This window comes from Euwallacea similis, chromosome 10, assembly GCF_039881205.1.
Source record: "Euwallacea similis isolate ESF13 chromosome 10, ESF131.1, whole genome shotgun sequence".
Classification (NCBI taxonomy): domain Eukaryota; kingdom Metazoa; phylum Arthropoda; class Insecta; order Coleoptera; family Curculionidae; genus Euwallacea; species Euwallacea similis.
Window position 1 is genome coordinate 1,424,032 of NC_089618.1, and position 14,362 is coordinate 1,438,393.

The window sequence follows — 14,362 nt, forward strand, 5'->3', positions numbered from 1 at the left end:
TTAAATGTCAATTCATGGACATTAAATTTGACATCAGCATCAAAATTGTCAAATAAGTAAATATCAATATAGAATACAGAAAAAAAGATAACTAGAATCTAACAACAAGTTCAATTTTAATATATTTATTTAAAAACTGATAATAAATCATAACTATCGTATTACCTTAACCTGATCTAAATTTGCCAATAATGCCTTAAAAGCATTAATTAATAATTAAGTAAGTACATGCTAATAATCTAAAGGATTCAAGGGTAAATGCTAATTTCACCTGTCTTTCAACACAGTTTCGTAAAACGGCCAACTGATGGTTCTCTCCTAGCCCAAAAGAAATGGAAAATATATCTGAAAACGAGACAAACATAGAACTTAAAAAAGAAAGGGATTGTCTAGAAGGTGACGCTGACAATATTTCTGAATTGATTGAGTTGGAAGAACCAAAGCTTGAATGTCCCAATGAGAACCACTTTGTGCAGAATACAGAGGGGGCTGAAAAGGATACCGCAGCATTATGTGAAACTTTGATTGAGGAGAGTGCTTCTAGTTCTGAAAATGACAAAGGGGCTCAGTCAGATAGTGCTGCAGTTGACAGTTCAGTGAGTTGAGATAGAGTTTATTAATGAATTTGGCTTCAGTGTTATTTTTGTGCGTTCAAGTTGTATTCATAGCACAGTTTGTCAGCCCTATTCATATTCTCAAAATAGGATTTGTCACTAGAGGCTAAGTTCAGTTATCCATCTGGGAGGCCTCGAGAAGTCTTGGGATTAAGCTGAGGAGGGTATTTCTATTTTTTTGTTCTTCAAGAAATTTCTGTAGTTTTATCACTCTTTCTCACCTAATCTGAAGGACTCAGCCCTCTCAGATGATATTTTTTCAAAAATCAAACCATAGCGGTGGTGTCACAAGGATAAATTGTTTATGTTTACAATTTAATATCCAACAGGGAGTACATATAAATATACTTACCACAATCATATATGCTGTACTATTAGAATTCTTTTTAATGTCCAGGTTAGTTAGTTAGGTATGATGCTAAAATTTATAGGGCTAATGACAAATTAACCATGCTATAAATGAAAGCAAACATAGTTTCTTTTGATATCATTCTTGTTAAGTGTTATAAAAATCTGACCAACTATTGAATAAAAAATTCCTTTTCTTGCAGTCATCATTGTCAGACAGCATAGTCGCAGGTATCCCAAATGACATCCTCGTTTTCTGTTGTCAGCCAGAAAGTTCTGACCCCATGGACATGTTCCCATGCAAGGAGTGCGGCATGGTCGCTGGTTGCATATTTTGCCTTAAGTCGCACTACGAAAGCCTGCACTTAAATCTGGGCATCATCCAGTACAAATGCAACCAGATGACATACTTGAAAAGCTACACGGAGATATGCAACAAGTGTAGTTTGGTATGTGAATGCACTGAAGAGATGATCGAGCACCGCAAAGTACATTTCGTTACTTGTGACGTATGCGACATGACATTTGATAACGCTCTATTTCTGTCCAATCATTGCAAGTCGACACATGAGAAGTTTGAGGTAACTATCTGAGATTTTACGTAATTGTCCAAAAGAGAATTTTATACAGCCCAGAAATATTATACAGGGTGTTCTATGATGAAAGGAAAATATTTTAGAAGATGATTATATAACCCATTTCCAATTTAAGAAAAGTGATGGGAAGGGACTTTTTATATATGAAAATACGCTGTATAATCATATCGGTTTAGTTTAATCTGGACACCCGGGGTCCCCCGGTCGGCGTCGCTACCAAACGAGGCCCCCCAGTCACGCCTGAACTGATTTAGCTATGTAACCACTTACCTGCTGCTATGAGCTGGGCACCAATTGAAATCAATCTCCCTGCTTTATTAATAAAGGAACATTTTCTTGGCAAAGGTTAAACTTTAACCCTAAAGAATTTAGGAAACTGTGTACCTCTGTACCTTATTTCTGGGCTGAGACGGCAATTTTCCATAACTCTTGACAAACCTGTACCGTTCAAGCCAATTCGATTCTACAAATTCGCGACTTACATTAATGCGAAGGGACGTTTATTTCCCAGGTAATCATTAGTTGCGACCTGTGTGAACAATGGTTCAAACGCCTACAAGAGCTCTCCGATCACTACGAGCTTTATCATGAAATGATCCTCTGTATCGTCTGTTTCCGGCGTTTCGCAGACCGGGCTCAACTCACCCAGCACCACAGCACCCACAAGATCATCCTGACCGATTACAGTAACGTAATGCCGTACGCGTGTTCCAAGTGCGACCAGGAGTTTGCAGAAATAAGCGAATTATCTGGTCATTTAATGCATGATCATCCGAAACTAAAAGCGGGCTATGGTAGTATAGTGTCGAAAGTGAGATCGAAGAGCGCGTCCTCAATGAGGAAGAGGCAGCGCGGTGTCGAATTACGCTTCGACGATTGCGGCGGTATGAGTTGTGAAGACTGTAGTTTGAGCGAATCGAAAAAAACGAAAGCGAGTAACGGTTAAGGTGTTGATAGATATTAATAAAGTTCTGGTTTAATTGAAAATGGAGGGTTTCATTTCTATTATTACAACGCATTGTATGACTTGTCTATCGTTTTTCATCAATAGGTACCAACTTTGGTGAAATTGCACAACCATTTTTTTTTCCCAAAGAAATACCTCTAAGTGTATCGGGTTGTTGCCAGTTGATCTGATACCTTGATTTGCTGTCATCATAGACATCTAGAAGGACTTCCTGGAAATTAAGATTTTAAGCCAATGTAGAAATCCATATAGACTTTCTACACCAATAATTTTCGGTATGAACAATCCCTTGGACATAAATAACTACTAAAATACCAATTTTGTAGCTTGATTGGTACGGAAACAGAGGTGCAGAAGAGCCTCGTTACAAGACACGAGAAAGCACAATAGACGTGCACCTGCTTAAGACATTAACATTTGTGAAGATGGTTAATAAACATGTTCTTCGCTAATGAGTTTCAAGTATCTGGTGAAGAAGTAAACGCCTCCAAGAAATTTATGTTTTGAAAAGGTATGAGAATTCAAATAGATGTTATACACCAATGAATTCCGAAATGAACAATTACCTGAGCGCAAAAGGTAAAACTTGCAGCTTGATGGATGATTTTCTGGATCAACATTTACAGCAATCTTATTGAACAATTTGTATAATCAACAAAGAATCTTCATCAACATCGGTAATCTCAATACTGATAGAAGTTTCCATCGGATGGCTGCCTGGAGTACCCCGCATTGGTTTGGGGGGAATGATGGGAAGAATTCATGAGTTTTATGTTGCTCGGATGTTTCTTCTCTGTTATTCCCCCAATTAGCACCTTGTGAGCCTAAAGCAAAAGAACATTATATTCAAAGGAAAATCGCCCATATACAGGGAAATTAAATCCGAAATGATGTTGAATTTGAGAAAGCTGAAAAAAGAGCTTTTCATTGAACATTTTGTAATACTAGGATCACTGCATGGATCTATCATAGGTGTTCTGCGTCATTATCTTTTAACTGTTGCTAATATCACATTTTCCCATTCAAAAGCACCAAAGAAGCTTTCCTGGCGATGAACAATACTTACAAAATTGTATCTAAATGGAATAGCTCCTTTCCTCTTGCCGCGCCCCTTAATGTAGTCCGCAGTGTTCTTAGGGACTTCTGCCTCTGCCCTGGTTAAATTAAAAGTCCTTTGCTCCCGGTTTGGTGTTAAATCTCTGGTATTCCTCAACCGCCTCCAGGTAATTATCCCTAGAGTCTCTGGCTGCAAGTAAACATCCTCCTTCTCTGCAAATAATTCTGAAGACTCGTTGAAGGTTGTGGCCAACACCAGATCGAGCTCATCTTTCGGAATCAGGTTTCTGCAATGAATTTTTGTGTACTTTTTTAAAATTACTGAAATGGGGACCCTACTCGAATCGCTTAAAATTCGCGTTTCTTCTTGCACTGGCCAAAGTTTGGTGCATGAATAATCTCTGAAATGGATTCGAAGCGGAGTCGTAGCAGGAGTCATTCTTACATTCAACCAACAATATTGGCTTGATAAAAACGCCTTCGTGGTCCAGATAGGGGACGCATCCTCTATTCCTAATTCTCCCTGCTCGAGTTAAATTGGGAATTGATTTATGCACGCATAAATCAGTCCCCTTTCGAAACTTACCTGCAGCCATTCTTTTCGGACGGAGACGCGATCGCGTGTCACCAAGAATTTAAACTAAACAATATAAACCGTTGTAGGACATGCTTTGTACACTACAGGGGTTGGTTGTCCTGCGAATTGGGGCAGGGGGTGTAATCAAGCCGAGTAACATGCGGAATTCAATTTTTACAGCGGGTGTGCGAGGGATGCCAATTTGGAGAAAGGTTTTTTCGTACCGCACTGGCGGTTGTTTTATTTGCAAAAGTGGTTTAGATAGTAAAGTAATCAGTGGCGTAGGTTTCCTCAAGTAGCAATGTAAGTCCTTCGCAGGGCGATTTAAGTACCTTATTACGCCTGCATTGTAATCGACTTTTTTCGCATGTTGCAGCGTGCGTAAAACGGTCTTGATGGTGCGCGTGTGGTTATTAAGAAAAACAATATTAGAACTTCCAATTGCCGCATATAGTATAAGATTACTAAAAATATTGTATTATGTTCGTTTGTAAGAGCCCTTAGAGCCCTTGAGCCTTGCAAAACACTCCGCCGCCCGTCGTGTTAATTTGCCGCACCTGCTTTAAAGGTCTTCTTATTCGTTATAAGTTCATATACACGTCTCGTACGTCTTGAATTTATGTTCAGGGGATCCACTAAAGTTAAATATTATCTCAGAGAATCATGTGGTTTTGGAACGGTAAAACAATCAGTGGCGTGACTTGGCTTGAAAAAGCAGCTTTCCGTAGCGAAATATTAAGCATCTAAGGGAAACTTTGCTCATTTTTATTCTGGATCTCGGTTTCCTTTATGATCCTCCAAACAACAGTTTAGAATAAATCAGAGACGTAATAGAAAGGATTTGAAAGATAACAGGAAATAGGAAAATGCCTTCTATATTTCCACTTCACCAGTAGGTACGCCTCTGGTTTGATTCCGCGGCTGCTCTGAATTTTACTGTTTACAGAGGAATATGAATTGTACTTCCGAACATAAATCATTGACGTAGAGTGCCGTCTTTTGGGAATGTGATTTTTTTTCTTTTCAAATTATATCTACTCAAATAAAAGCCAAGCACGCTCTTGAATAACTTTCGATACAATAAACATAAAGTATCATTCAAAATGATAATCAGTGCCGTTGCGTGACGTCTTTCGAGACTCTGAACCTTCAACATTTTGCCTTCTAAATTACATCTACTGAAAGAAACCGATACCAAGCACGCCTCTGCATATTGCCCGGCTCAATTACCAATTTTTTTTCTATGAACGTAAACGATTATTCGAGGTAACAATCATTGGCGTAGAATGATATATTTTAATGGGTCTGGGAAAAGATTCATTGGCGTAGCTTGCGTGTTGTCAACACCCACTATGTAATTAAAATCGAATCATTAAATGACCGGACGATTGTAACCTGACTTATCCAGTGCAGTATTAAGGGAATAAAACGTCTGTATGTAAAAATATATCTGTATATTGTTAATTTTCAGCCATCCAGTCTTACAAAATATTAATCTATGGTCAACTTTTATTTACAATCACAATCGAGATGAACAAAACAATACTTAACCTAGACTAAACGTCACCTGTCAGCGTATCTCTCTTCGTTCAGTGGTACCTGAACGTACGCGTATTTCTTTTTCGCATCTGCCCACTGAACACCCAGATACATGGTCTCCAAAATCAAACTTAACATATTTAAAACGCAAGAAGTTGCAATAATGCCCAAAAGGAAGCAATTTACTTCTTCGCAAGAAAGGTCCTGGTAGTGGTAACTGCTACTAAACGCCCAATGGGTGGAATTGGTGGTGGAACATACGCAGGTGGTGTTGAGGTGATCGTGTGGGGCGCAGACGGCCGTGTGGAGGTAGATAATGTGACATATGCAGATCGTGAGAACGATAATGGATGCTGCAATAGAGATGACGGTGGTGGCGAGGCTGATGAACTGCAAAAAAATTCGTAGTTGGTCAGAAATTAGAGTTTTCTCTATCTGGGGTGTAAAATCTCGTTTCGGGTGTCCCTTTACTAGACTAAATTCTCAAATAACAAGTCTCTACTCCCAAAGTTACAACCGAAACGGTTGACTAATAGCGACTCAGGGAATCCATTCCAACATTATTCTCACTGATTCCAGAAAGGAGAAACTGATGCAGTTCAGGATAAGATTTTTAATTAAATTTGGGGGTTGTAAAAGTGCAAAATCGGCTTCTGTTGATACGGATTTACGTATTACTAAAAATTCTGTTCTTCGAAGGACTTTTGATGGTCTTAAGCGCGAAATCCACAATTTCTAAAAAAATTTTATACTTAGCCATACACCCTAAATATACCTTTGATACGTGGAAATGACATCCTAGCCGTTTATCTGGATACGGCCTGGGGCAGAATCCAAGAAAAAGGCATCCCACCACACCTGACACAAACACCTGCAAATAAATACTAATAAATGATCTAGGCATCTTCACACCATGGTACTCACAGGTACGGCACTCCAATACGGAAAATCCGTAATCTTCAATGTAGGACTCCACAGTACCATCCACATAGACGTAAGAGACATAAGAATTCCCATAATTATGGTAATAATTTTCATGGATTTGACTAGTTTGTAATGTTTTATCACAAGTGGCAGGTACTTTTTTGGAACTAAAACCAAGATTTTTGAACTCCTAGTATGTAAAAATATGGAATATGCGTACTTCTTCCATTTCTATACATCACAATCATTCGACTATGTCTCAAACTATTTCTGGTAGGGGTGTGCTTATCGCCTAAACTTCTAGATGCAATATTCTGTGGAACTGTGGTCATTAAGTTTACGGCTTGAGTGGGATTTAGTGGTTCATCCAACCTGCAATTTCAAGTTGTTATATAGTGTGCCCACGGCAAGGAGACACAGCATAGAGATCTCGTACGCAGTAATAAATACAAATTTGGTTAAATGGGAGAAAAATTGTGCATTCCAGGAAGTAGTCTTCAGATCATTAAATCAGGCAGTTCTGATTATTGTTTTTTTGGGGTTTACAGGTAAGTTTTGCGAGATCAACGAGAACCAATCGAAAATTTGATTGAAGGTTAAAGACGGTTCACTTTGGAGTAGGAATTTAGATGAGGTTTTAAGTGGTTTTCGATGTTAATTTTCGTATTCGTTAATTTACCTGCTATGTATGATATAAACATTTTTGTAATTTATAAAATTTTATTTTATAAATGTGATTTCAAAGTGGAAGTTTCGAACACAGTCACGTAAAACAACTGACATGCGCTCTATGCCGGCAATGTAAATTTGTCGTCAGTTACGTTCGTAAACTAACATTTTCAAACTGCTTGTTCCTTAACATTTAACAAAAATTTAATTATTATGGAAAAAAATATTTACACCATAAATACATTTTCCCACAGATTTTTTATCACTTTTCATAGCTAATTTAGGTTACCATCTTTCCCTACCTACCTATTTTGGATTGAACCATTGTTGTTCCCATTTGGAAATTTGATCTCTCTATTATTCACCGCATCAGTGTCTGCAAGACAACTTTGCGGCCTGCTGCTAATCCCCCTTTCAGAGTTCCCAACCGCCATCTTCAAATCTGAAGAAAAATGTCGTTAAATTGATATCTAATAGCAGAAAACCTATCAAATTAAAAGCCATGTTATCCTGTCTTGCAATTCCTCAAACACAGGTTTTTTTTTATTACCCATGGACGCAAACAAAAATAATTACTTGCTAATGTGTGTGGCATGCTTACACGTTACATAATTATGTAATTAAGTCACAAACATTAACCGGAAACCATTTGGCACCAGTATCCAATTAATACAACTTCCTCGAACCACTATAAAGGAGGTTAATAGTGCTAAAAGCGGTAATTGACACAATGGGAAAAAACTTAAATTTTCATGCAGGAATATGTGGGAGTACCTAGTTGATTTGCATACAAACAATATAACTGACATGGCATTTTTAAAGGTCATTAGACAAGCTTATCTAACTTAACTTAACTAACACATATCTAAATAAGCTTAACTAACACAATAATTATTGCTTGATTTGTATGTATAATTTGCAATGTTCGAAAATCCTCAAATTTCGGGAAATTGATTAAATTATAAAGGTACCAACACCGCCGCTATCATTTGTTTCTCTGCAAACAGGAACCATATTTATGACATAGGCGTATTGTCATGTTGCCAGATGATCCGAGAAAGAGAGAAATTTATGCGTTTCTTTAAATATACTATGATTTCGTTTAAATTGGAAAATTTCATAAGTGTCTCGAATATTGTGGAAATCTGTTTTACCTTTAATACTTACAGTTCATAATTAATTAAAATGAGTGAGGAGCGTTATCTTCCAACAAATTTAATGATCGGTTCTACAGTACTGCACCAAAAAATTAAATAAATGTGCTGGGAACCGTCTGGTACCTACTTTGTCAGTGCATGTTTGGTTATATTTCTGCTGTTTATGTTATAACATGAAAATAAATCAACAAACCATAATTACAAAAGAATGTCCAATAATGGAAAAATTATATATACCGGGTGTTTCAAGCAATAATAGGTAAATTGTGAAGCTCTATTAAAGTCTTTGGAGGACTCTGTTATTTATTTGGGGCGTTTCCGGAAAAAAGGGCGACATGTTGAGGGTGGACGGACTATTTAAAGAATAGTTAAATGCAGCCAGAATGAAGGCCCTAGCCTGACTCTTCTTCCAGATGTGAACGCAATGAGTTCTGCAGCTAGTTCTTTGGGATTTCACTAAAGTTGCTCTATTTAGTATACTTTTAATCGGCATATCCAGTATATTAAATAGGATAATTTTGATGAAATTCCCAAAGAGGTAGCTGGGAAATTTATTGCGTAAACCGCCATGGACCCGGATACTAAGAAATATGCATTTTCAGATTTTTCTATCTTTAGGCGGCTATATTGAGTTCAAAAAGGCACATTTACCAACAAAACTATGTTATCTTATAGAAAATTTCATGTGGATTTTAAAAAATTAGTCGAATTTGTATTTTAAGTGGTAGGAGAAATAGCAGGTTTAGATTAAAAAAAAGTCGGGTTTTTGATGAAATTTACTAAAATGCCTATATCTCGAAGAAGGGTCAGGTTGAAGCGCTCATTCTGGCTGCGTTTAACTGCATTTTAGATGGTCTGTTCACATTCCACCTATGGTCATTTCTTTTTGAAACACCCTGTATGAATTTATATTTAAATAAAATAAATTGAAAAATAAATCTAATACGCCGCTGGTTTTAAAGTCATTTAATAATCATTACTGAACAGCTACTCAGGACCATTAATACGGTTTACTTCGCAGGACAAACAGTGGCGCGCTACATTCTGTTGAAATATAATGGTTCCCCATATCCACCAACTTGATAACTTTTGAATTCTCTTGGCATGTCTCTGGGTTTATAGCAATTCGTAAGAACAATTCGGCCGAATGCCTACACAGCAGTGACGTACGTAGATTTCAAATAATAAAAAAATAATTTTCTTTATTTCAAGACACCCTGTTTGTACGATTTGAACTAATGCTGCAATAGCGCCCTTTCCACAAATCTGAACCGACACGCCTTTGGTTTTTCGGCAATTTCAGTGGAATTTCAGATTTCAGGCCTATATTGGTGTTTTATTACCGATTTTCCACTCGGCGCTGCTATTTTTAAACGCACGGAAGATGGAAACAAAGTAAACTTGCTGACCCGTTAATTCTGTTATTCCAGAAGGATTGTTGATAGAACCCAAGCACTTTGATGGATTACCGTACACCTATTTAGTTTTCTATATTTGACCTGTTACTTAATGCCCATTAAAATGCTTGAGAATTGAGAAATTCGTAAACTTCCACGGACTTATCGCCTTTTAATAAATTGTCTTGACCAATGTCCATTTACCTGGCAAGTCTTCATAGCATTTTCTATGATTAAAAATGGTTCTTCATCCAGCCAAGCCAAAGGCGTATCAAAGTTGGTTTGATGGCAGGTGAAAATCAATCAGGAGCGTACAAAGCGAACAAAAAAGGTAATTTTTAAAGTTTTACTACACCTGAAATGAACATTCTACTTCAGTGCTCTTTAACCAGACGACTGTTCGTAGTGTTGAGGACGAGCAACACAAAGATACGATACAAAGCAGAAAACCAGAGGCGTATCAACTTTCCCTATAAAAAGATACAAGTACAGGCGTTAAGTTTTCGAAATAACAGGTTTACATCTCAATTCGACAAACCCATCAGGGGTGCCCCTGATGTTTGGTATTTAAATGAAACAGAATTTTGAATATCTCTAAGTGATTTTTAAGTGATTCCACGCGAAAACAGAGGTCTGCAGCTTCAGTGCCGCGCTAAAATGTTTCCATCAAACATGTGAAATTAAGCTATGAATATTTTCAAGGGTTTTCCCCTTTTCAGTGGCGTGCCAAGGCAACAATATTTGCTTCAACCTGAAAACCGCGCAAAAAAAGTCTAGAAGGCGATTTAACCACAGGCGTCCCTCTAAGAAACCTCTCTGGTTTTTGATATTTAAACGAAATTCAGTTATTAGCATTTTGAAGTCGCATAATTTTCCAGTCCGAAATATCCCAGTGGCGTGTTGTAGAGCGGAGATTTTTTTGATACCCGATATGACCCGTAAAAGTCTCAATTCAGGGGCGTCAATGATATCTTCGTACTACTAATCGACTTTTTTCAGAGAGCTGTGGCCATATAATAATTTTCTAACGCTTGAAGCGGGGTCTCAAAGGGTTGAAGTCACGTACAGGGTTGATCCGTATATTTAGAGAGTACCTACTACTTTTATTATATAAAAAAAGAAAAACTTTAAAGACGAAAATTGTAGGGTTCGTCCAACAGATGAATATTGCAAAGTTAAAAAAGGACACAAAGCCGGAGAATTTACAATGGAACTCCCTGTATATTGCATAAAAATTGGACATATCTTTATTTGCTGATTTTATGGAGGGAATGAAGAAAATGCAACAGCCGAATAAATAATAATTACTAACGGCGTTAGGTCCATTTGTTTATTCATGGCAACTGCAGCTTGGAAAAACAATATAATCCCCATTTTTAAATGCAAATGCCGCAAAAACAGCTAAACCAAATGTCCACACGTTACACACTTTTGAAATCAGAAAATAAGGATCCATTGGATTTTTATAAAACATACTGGGTGTTTCATTATACATTTACCGGTTTTGTGTTCTTTTTTAACTTTGCAACATTTATCTGTTGTGTTACGTGACATTTTCTGGAAGTTTAAGATAAACCTTACAGCTTTTGTATTTAAATTTTTTCTTTTTTTTTTGTAATAAAAGAGTAGGCATGGCGAATATACGGGCCAACCCTGTACATCCCTGAAACTTATCGATGCTCCGCGACTACTTTTTCCTCGTTACAATTTGATTTAAATTTAAATTGTGGTAATCAAGTTTATACAGGTCATGGTTCTTAGCAAAATTAGGCACAAATCGACGAAGCATGCATTTCAAAGTTATGCGGTCACCTCGTAATGTTTCTCAGAAGAACGTTTCGTAGTACGTACTTGCACGACGAGGATACGCAAATATTACTTGCAATTCTGCCAAAAACATTTCTCAATGTTTTCTGTTACAATTTTGAATAAACTCCGACAAGCTAAATACAAAAATAGAAAAGGTCTTGGTTTCCTTACCTGGAGGATCTCTATTCGAAGATGGTTCTCGAGCGTCTCGCATAAAAAAAAAGTCCAAGGATTAGTAATGGGGACCATTAAGATTCACTTAAGCATCACATTCACAATTATTTCACAAGCAAATAACACGAGGAAATTCCGTAGAAACATCAAACACGAACGACTGTTGGCTGTACATTGAAATATCCGTTTCGTGCCGAGTGAATGGGTTTCACGTCGGCTGTTGTGTTGTTACCTGAATCGACCAACTCACCTGTCTTTGGCTTAATGGGCAAATGGGTTGAATACCTGCCTGTTACATTGTTGCTTGGTGCTCTACTCCATGGAAGGATTAAAATATGTTTTTGCATTTTAGCGTTATACAGGGTGATTCGAAAATATAGGACGCTACTTCAGGGGCGTATTCTACACGTTAATATAAGACAAAATTTTAGGTACATATTTTCCAAGTCGTTTCTTAAGCAAGTTATGACCATTTAAAGATGGGGTCGGTAAGGTAATTTCTTGACCCTACTTGGTGAACGGGACGTCACAAAGGGTTGAAATTTGGGTCTGCGATATTTTTACAGAAAGAAAATTTTAAAATAATCAGAGGCGTACTGTTTTAGGAGGATACACATGCTTGTTTTTTGATAGAATTTTTATGTAATTTGACACGAAAAGATTGTATTCGTAAAAAGCAATCTTTTCCTCAAATTCGTTTAAACTTACCGTTTTCCAAAAAAATAGGTTTTAGAAAAACATGTCCAAAATTTGATACTACAAAAAAGGTCTATCAAAAAATAAGCATGTGTGCCCCCCAAAACGTCACGCCACTGGTTATTTAAAAATTTTGTATTTGAAAAAATATTCCAGATCTAATTTTACGGCTACGTACCAAATTTCAACACTGTGACTTCCCGTCCACCAATTAGGATGAAAAACCACTTTACCGGTCCCACCTTTAAATAGTCATAACTGTATTAAGAAACGATTTAGAAGAAAAAGTATTTAAAATTTTATCTTCTATTAATGTATGGAATACGCCCCTGGAGTGGCGGCTCGTACTTTTGAATCTCCCTGTATGTGGCGAAAGTAGAAATACCAGTAGGTAATGCATTGGCAAGTTCAGTTCAATTAGAATTAGCTGAACAATAGATGTCTGGTGTCTTGAACTCTGGACAACTATAGGATGCGTAATCCATCAAAAAGTAAAAGCTTAACCGCAGTTTTACAGAGAAAATGTTCCAAGATTCCCAACTATTACGTTACTAAATATTTACATATTTCCGATTGATTCGAACTTATTCGTTCTAATTTTCATGGTAAACAATACATTTGAAGAATTACAGAAAACATTTTAACAAACACAATTTTCGTACATTATTGTTTAATACTGGGAGCTCAGTTACTCCGTTTGAAATCGTTCTTGTGGCAAAATAGTACCAGATCCTCGTTCCCCCACTAGAGTTGAAAAAAATCACTTTCCGCACTCAAATACGTGTGGAAAACGGCACCTTCTAGCCTATGAATTGATAAACTTCAAAAATTCTCTCTTGCCAAAAAAGCGAATTAATCTGTTTTCCGATTTAGGTACGCCGCTGTTTATTGTAGGCAAATGAATTGATGCAGAAAAGAGACTACATAAAATTCATTGTTGTAGATGTATTTTTCCCAACTAATCTTTGTTGACTGAGTGTTTCAGAATTAACAAAAAATTAAAACGGAAAATCGAAAATGAAAATATTGGCGCCACCACTAACAGGCTTCTAGCAAGTAGTACACTATTCAGATCCTACGTAAAAAAGCTTAGATAACGTTATTTCCAAAAACACTAATGTCCTTCAGATTAGGGGAGGAAACTACGATTTAGCTTCTTCTCAAAAATCCTGGGGCGCCCATCCAGGGCAGATGGTTTTGAATTTTGTTCAAAAACTCTCTCAAAATTATTAGGTACTATTCCTTGAATCTAAAAAGGAAAACACGGCATTTATAATTATGCCATAAATCGTCTAAAAATTGCTAGTGTTTTCCAGAGGCCTCGTTGAACTTTGATCGGATGATTTTTCCAAAGTGTTTTGATTACCTGTCGCCGCCACTGGAAAACTTATCACTACAAAGTGTAATGCTTCTCAAAACAAGTGACAAATTCAATTGATATATGCTTCACCAAAACAATACAGTGGTGTAGGGCCCTTTTTTCTCAAACATAACGGCAAATTTCCCATGTTTGAACCTCGGGTACATAACAAAACCTAACCCCAAAATAATCACTAATATACATAATAAAGCTTAAAATTAAAATAGGTTTAATTAGGGATAATGATCAAACACGTAATACTTACCTCAAAGCAACTTTTTAAAATAATGGCATGACTCATTTAAAAACATATAACAATATAATGACTTTAATACGGATAACGAAAGCGGCGAAGGAAGAAAACCGGAACGTTAGCAAGGGCTTCCGTCCAAGCCCTTAGTAAAGGGTGAATGCTATGTTCAGTGTTAGTTTTAACTGAGAATAGTGTGTAATTCCACTGTTTCAACAACCGCCACTTG

General features: G+C 37.0%; 3 protein-coding genes across 6 annotated transcripts; 1 reads left to right on the top strand and 2 right to left on the bottom strand.

Moving 5' to 3' along the window:
* The first annotated feature begins 63 nt into the window (after positions 1-63).
* On the top strand, positions 64-2,545 carry LOC136411761 (zinc finger protein 691-like). 2 transcript variants are annotated; one of them, XM_066394451.1, is made up of 4 exons: positions 64-220; positions 288-596; positions 1,166-1,543; positions 2,070-2,545. In XM_066394451.1, exons 2-4 carry the CDS (start codon positions 333-335, stop codon positions 2,502-2,504), a joined length of 1,077 nt encoding a protein of 358 aa, XP_066250548.1. In that variant the 5' UTR covers positions 64-220; positions 288-332; the 3' UTR covers positions 2,505-2,545. The 2 variants fall into 2 exon arrangements, with proteins under 2 accessions (XP_066250548.1, XP_066250549.1); XM_066394452.1 differs by having other exon boundaries at positions 74-224.
* Positions 2,546-3,157: 612 nt separating this feature from the next.
* LOC136411602 (protein CFAP276) lies at positions 3,158-4,322 on the bottom strand. Of its 2 annotated transcripts, none has more exons than XM_066394240.1 (4): positions 4,168-4,322; positions 3,921-4,104; positions 3,592-3,868; positions 3,158-3,349 (listed from the first exon to the last, which is right to left on the bottom strand). In XM_066394240.1, the coding sequence occupies exons 1-4, from the start codon at positions 4,175-4,177 to the stop codon at positions 3,209-3,211; spliced, it is 612 nt and encodes a 203-aa protein (XP_066250337.1). In that variant the 5' UTR covers positions 4,178-4,322; the 3' UTR covers positions 3,158-3,208. The 2 variants fall into 2 exon arrangements, with proteins under 2 accessions (XP_066250337.1, XP_066250336.1); XM_066394239.1 differs by having other exon boundaries at positions 3,921-4,107.
* A 1,273-nt stretch (positions 4,323-5,595) lies between these two features.
* Positions 5,596-14,165, bottom strand: LOC136411751 (uncharacterized). 2 transcript variants are annotated; one of them, XM_066394435.1, is made up of 6 exons: positions 14,149-14,165; positions 7,597-7,732; positions 6,842-6,993; positions 6,622-6,788; positions 6,473-6,568; positions 5,596-6,087 (listed from the first exon to the last, which is right to left on the bottom strand). In XM_066394435.1, exons 2-6 carry the CDS (start codon positions 7,722-7,724, stop codon positions 5,722-5,724), a joined length of 909 nt encoding a protein of 302 aa, XP_066250532.1. In that variant the 5' UTR covers positions 7,725-7,732; positions 14,149-14,165; the 3' UTR covers positions 5,596-5,721. The 2 variants fall into 2 exon arrangements, with proteins under 2 accessions (XP_066250532.1, XP_066250530.1); XM_066394433.1 differs by lacking the exon at positions 14,149-14,165 and adding an exon at positions 11,825-12,213.
* Positions 14,166-14,362: the final 197 nt, after the last annotated feature.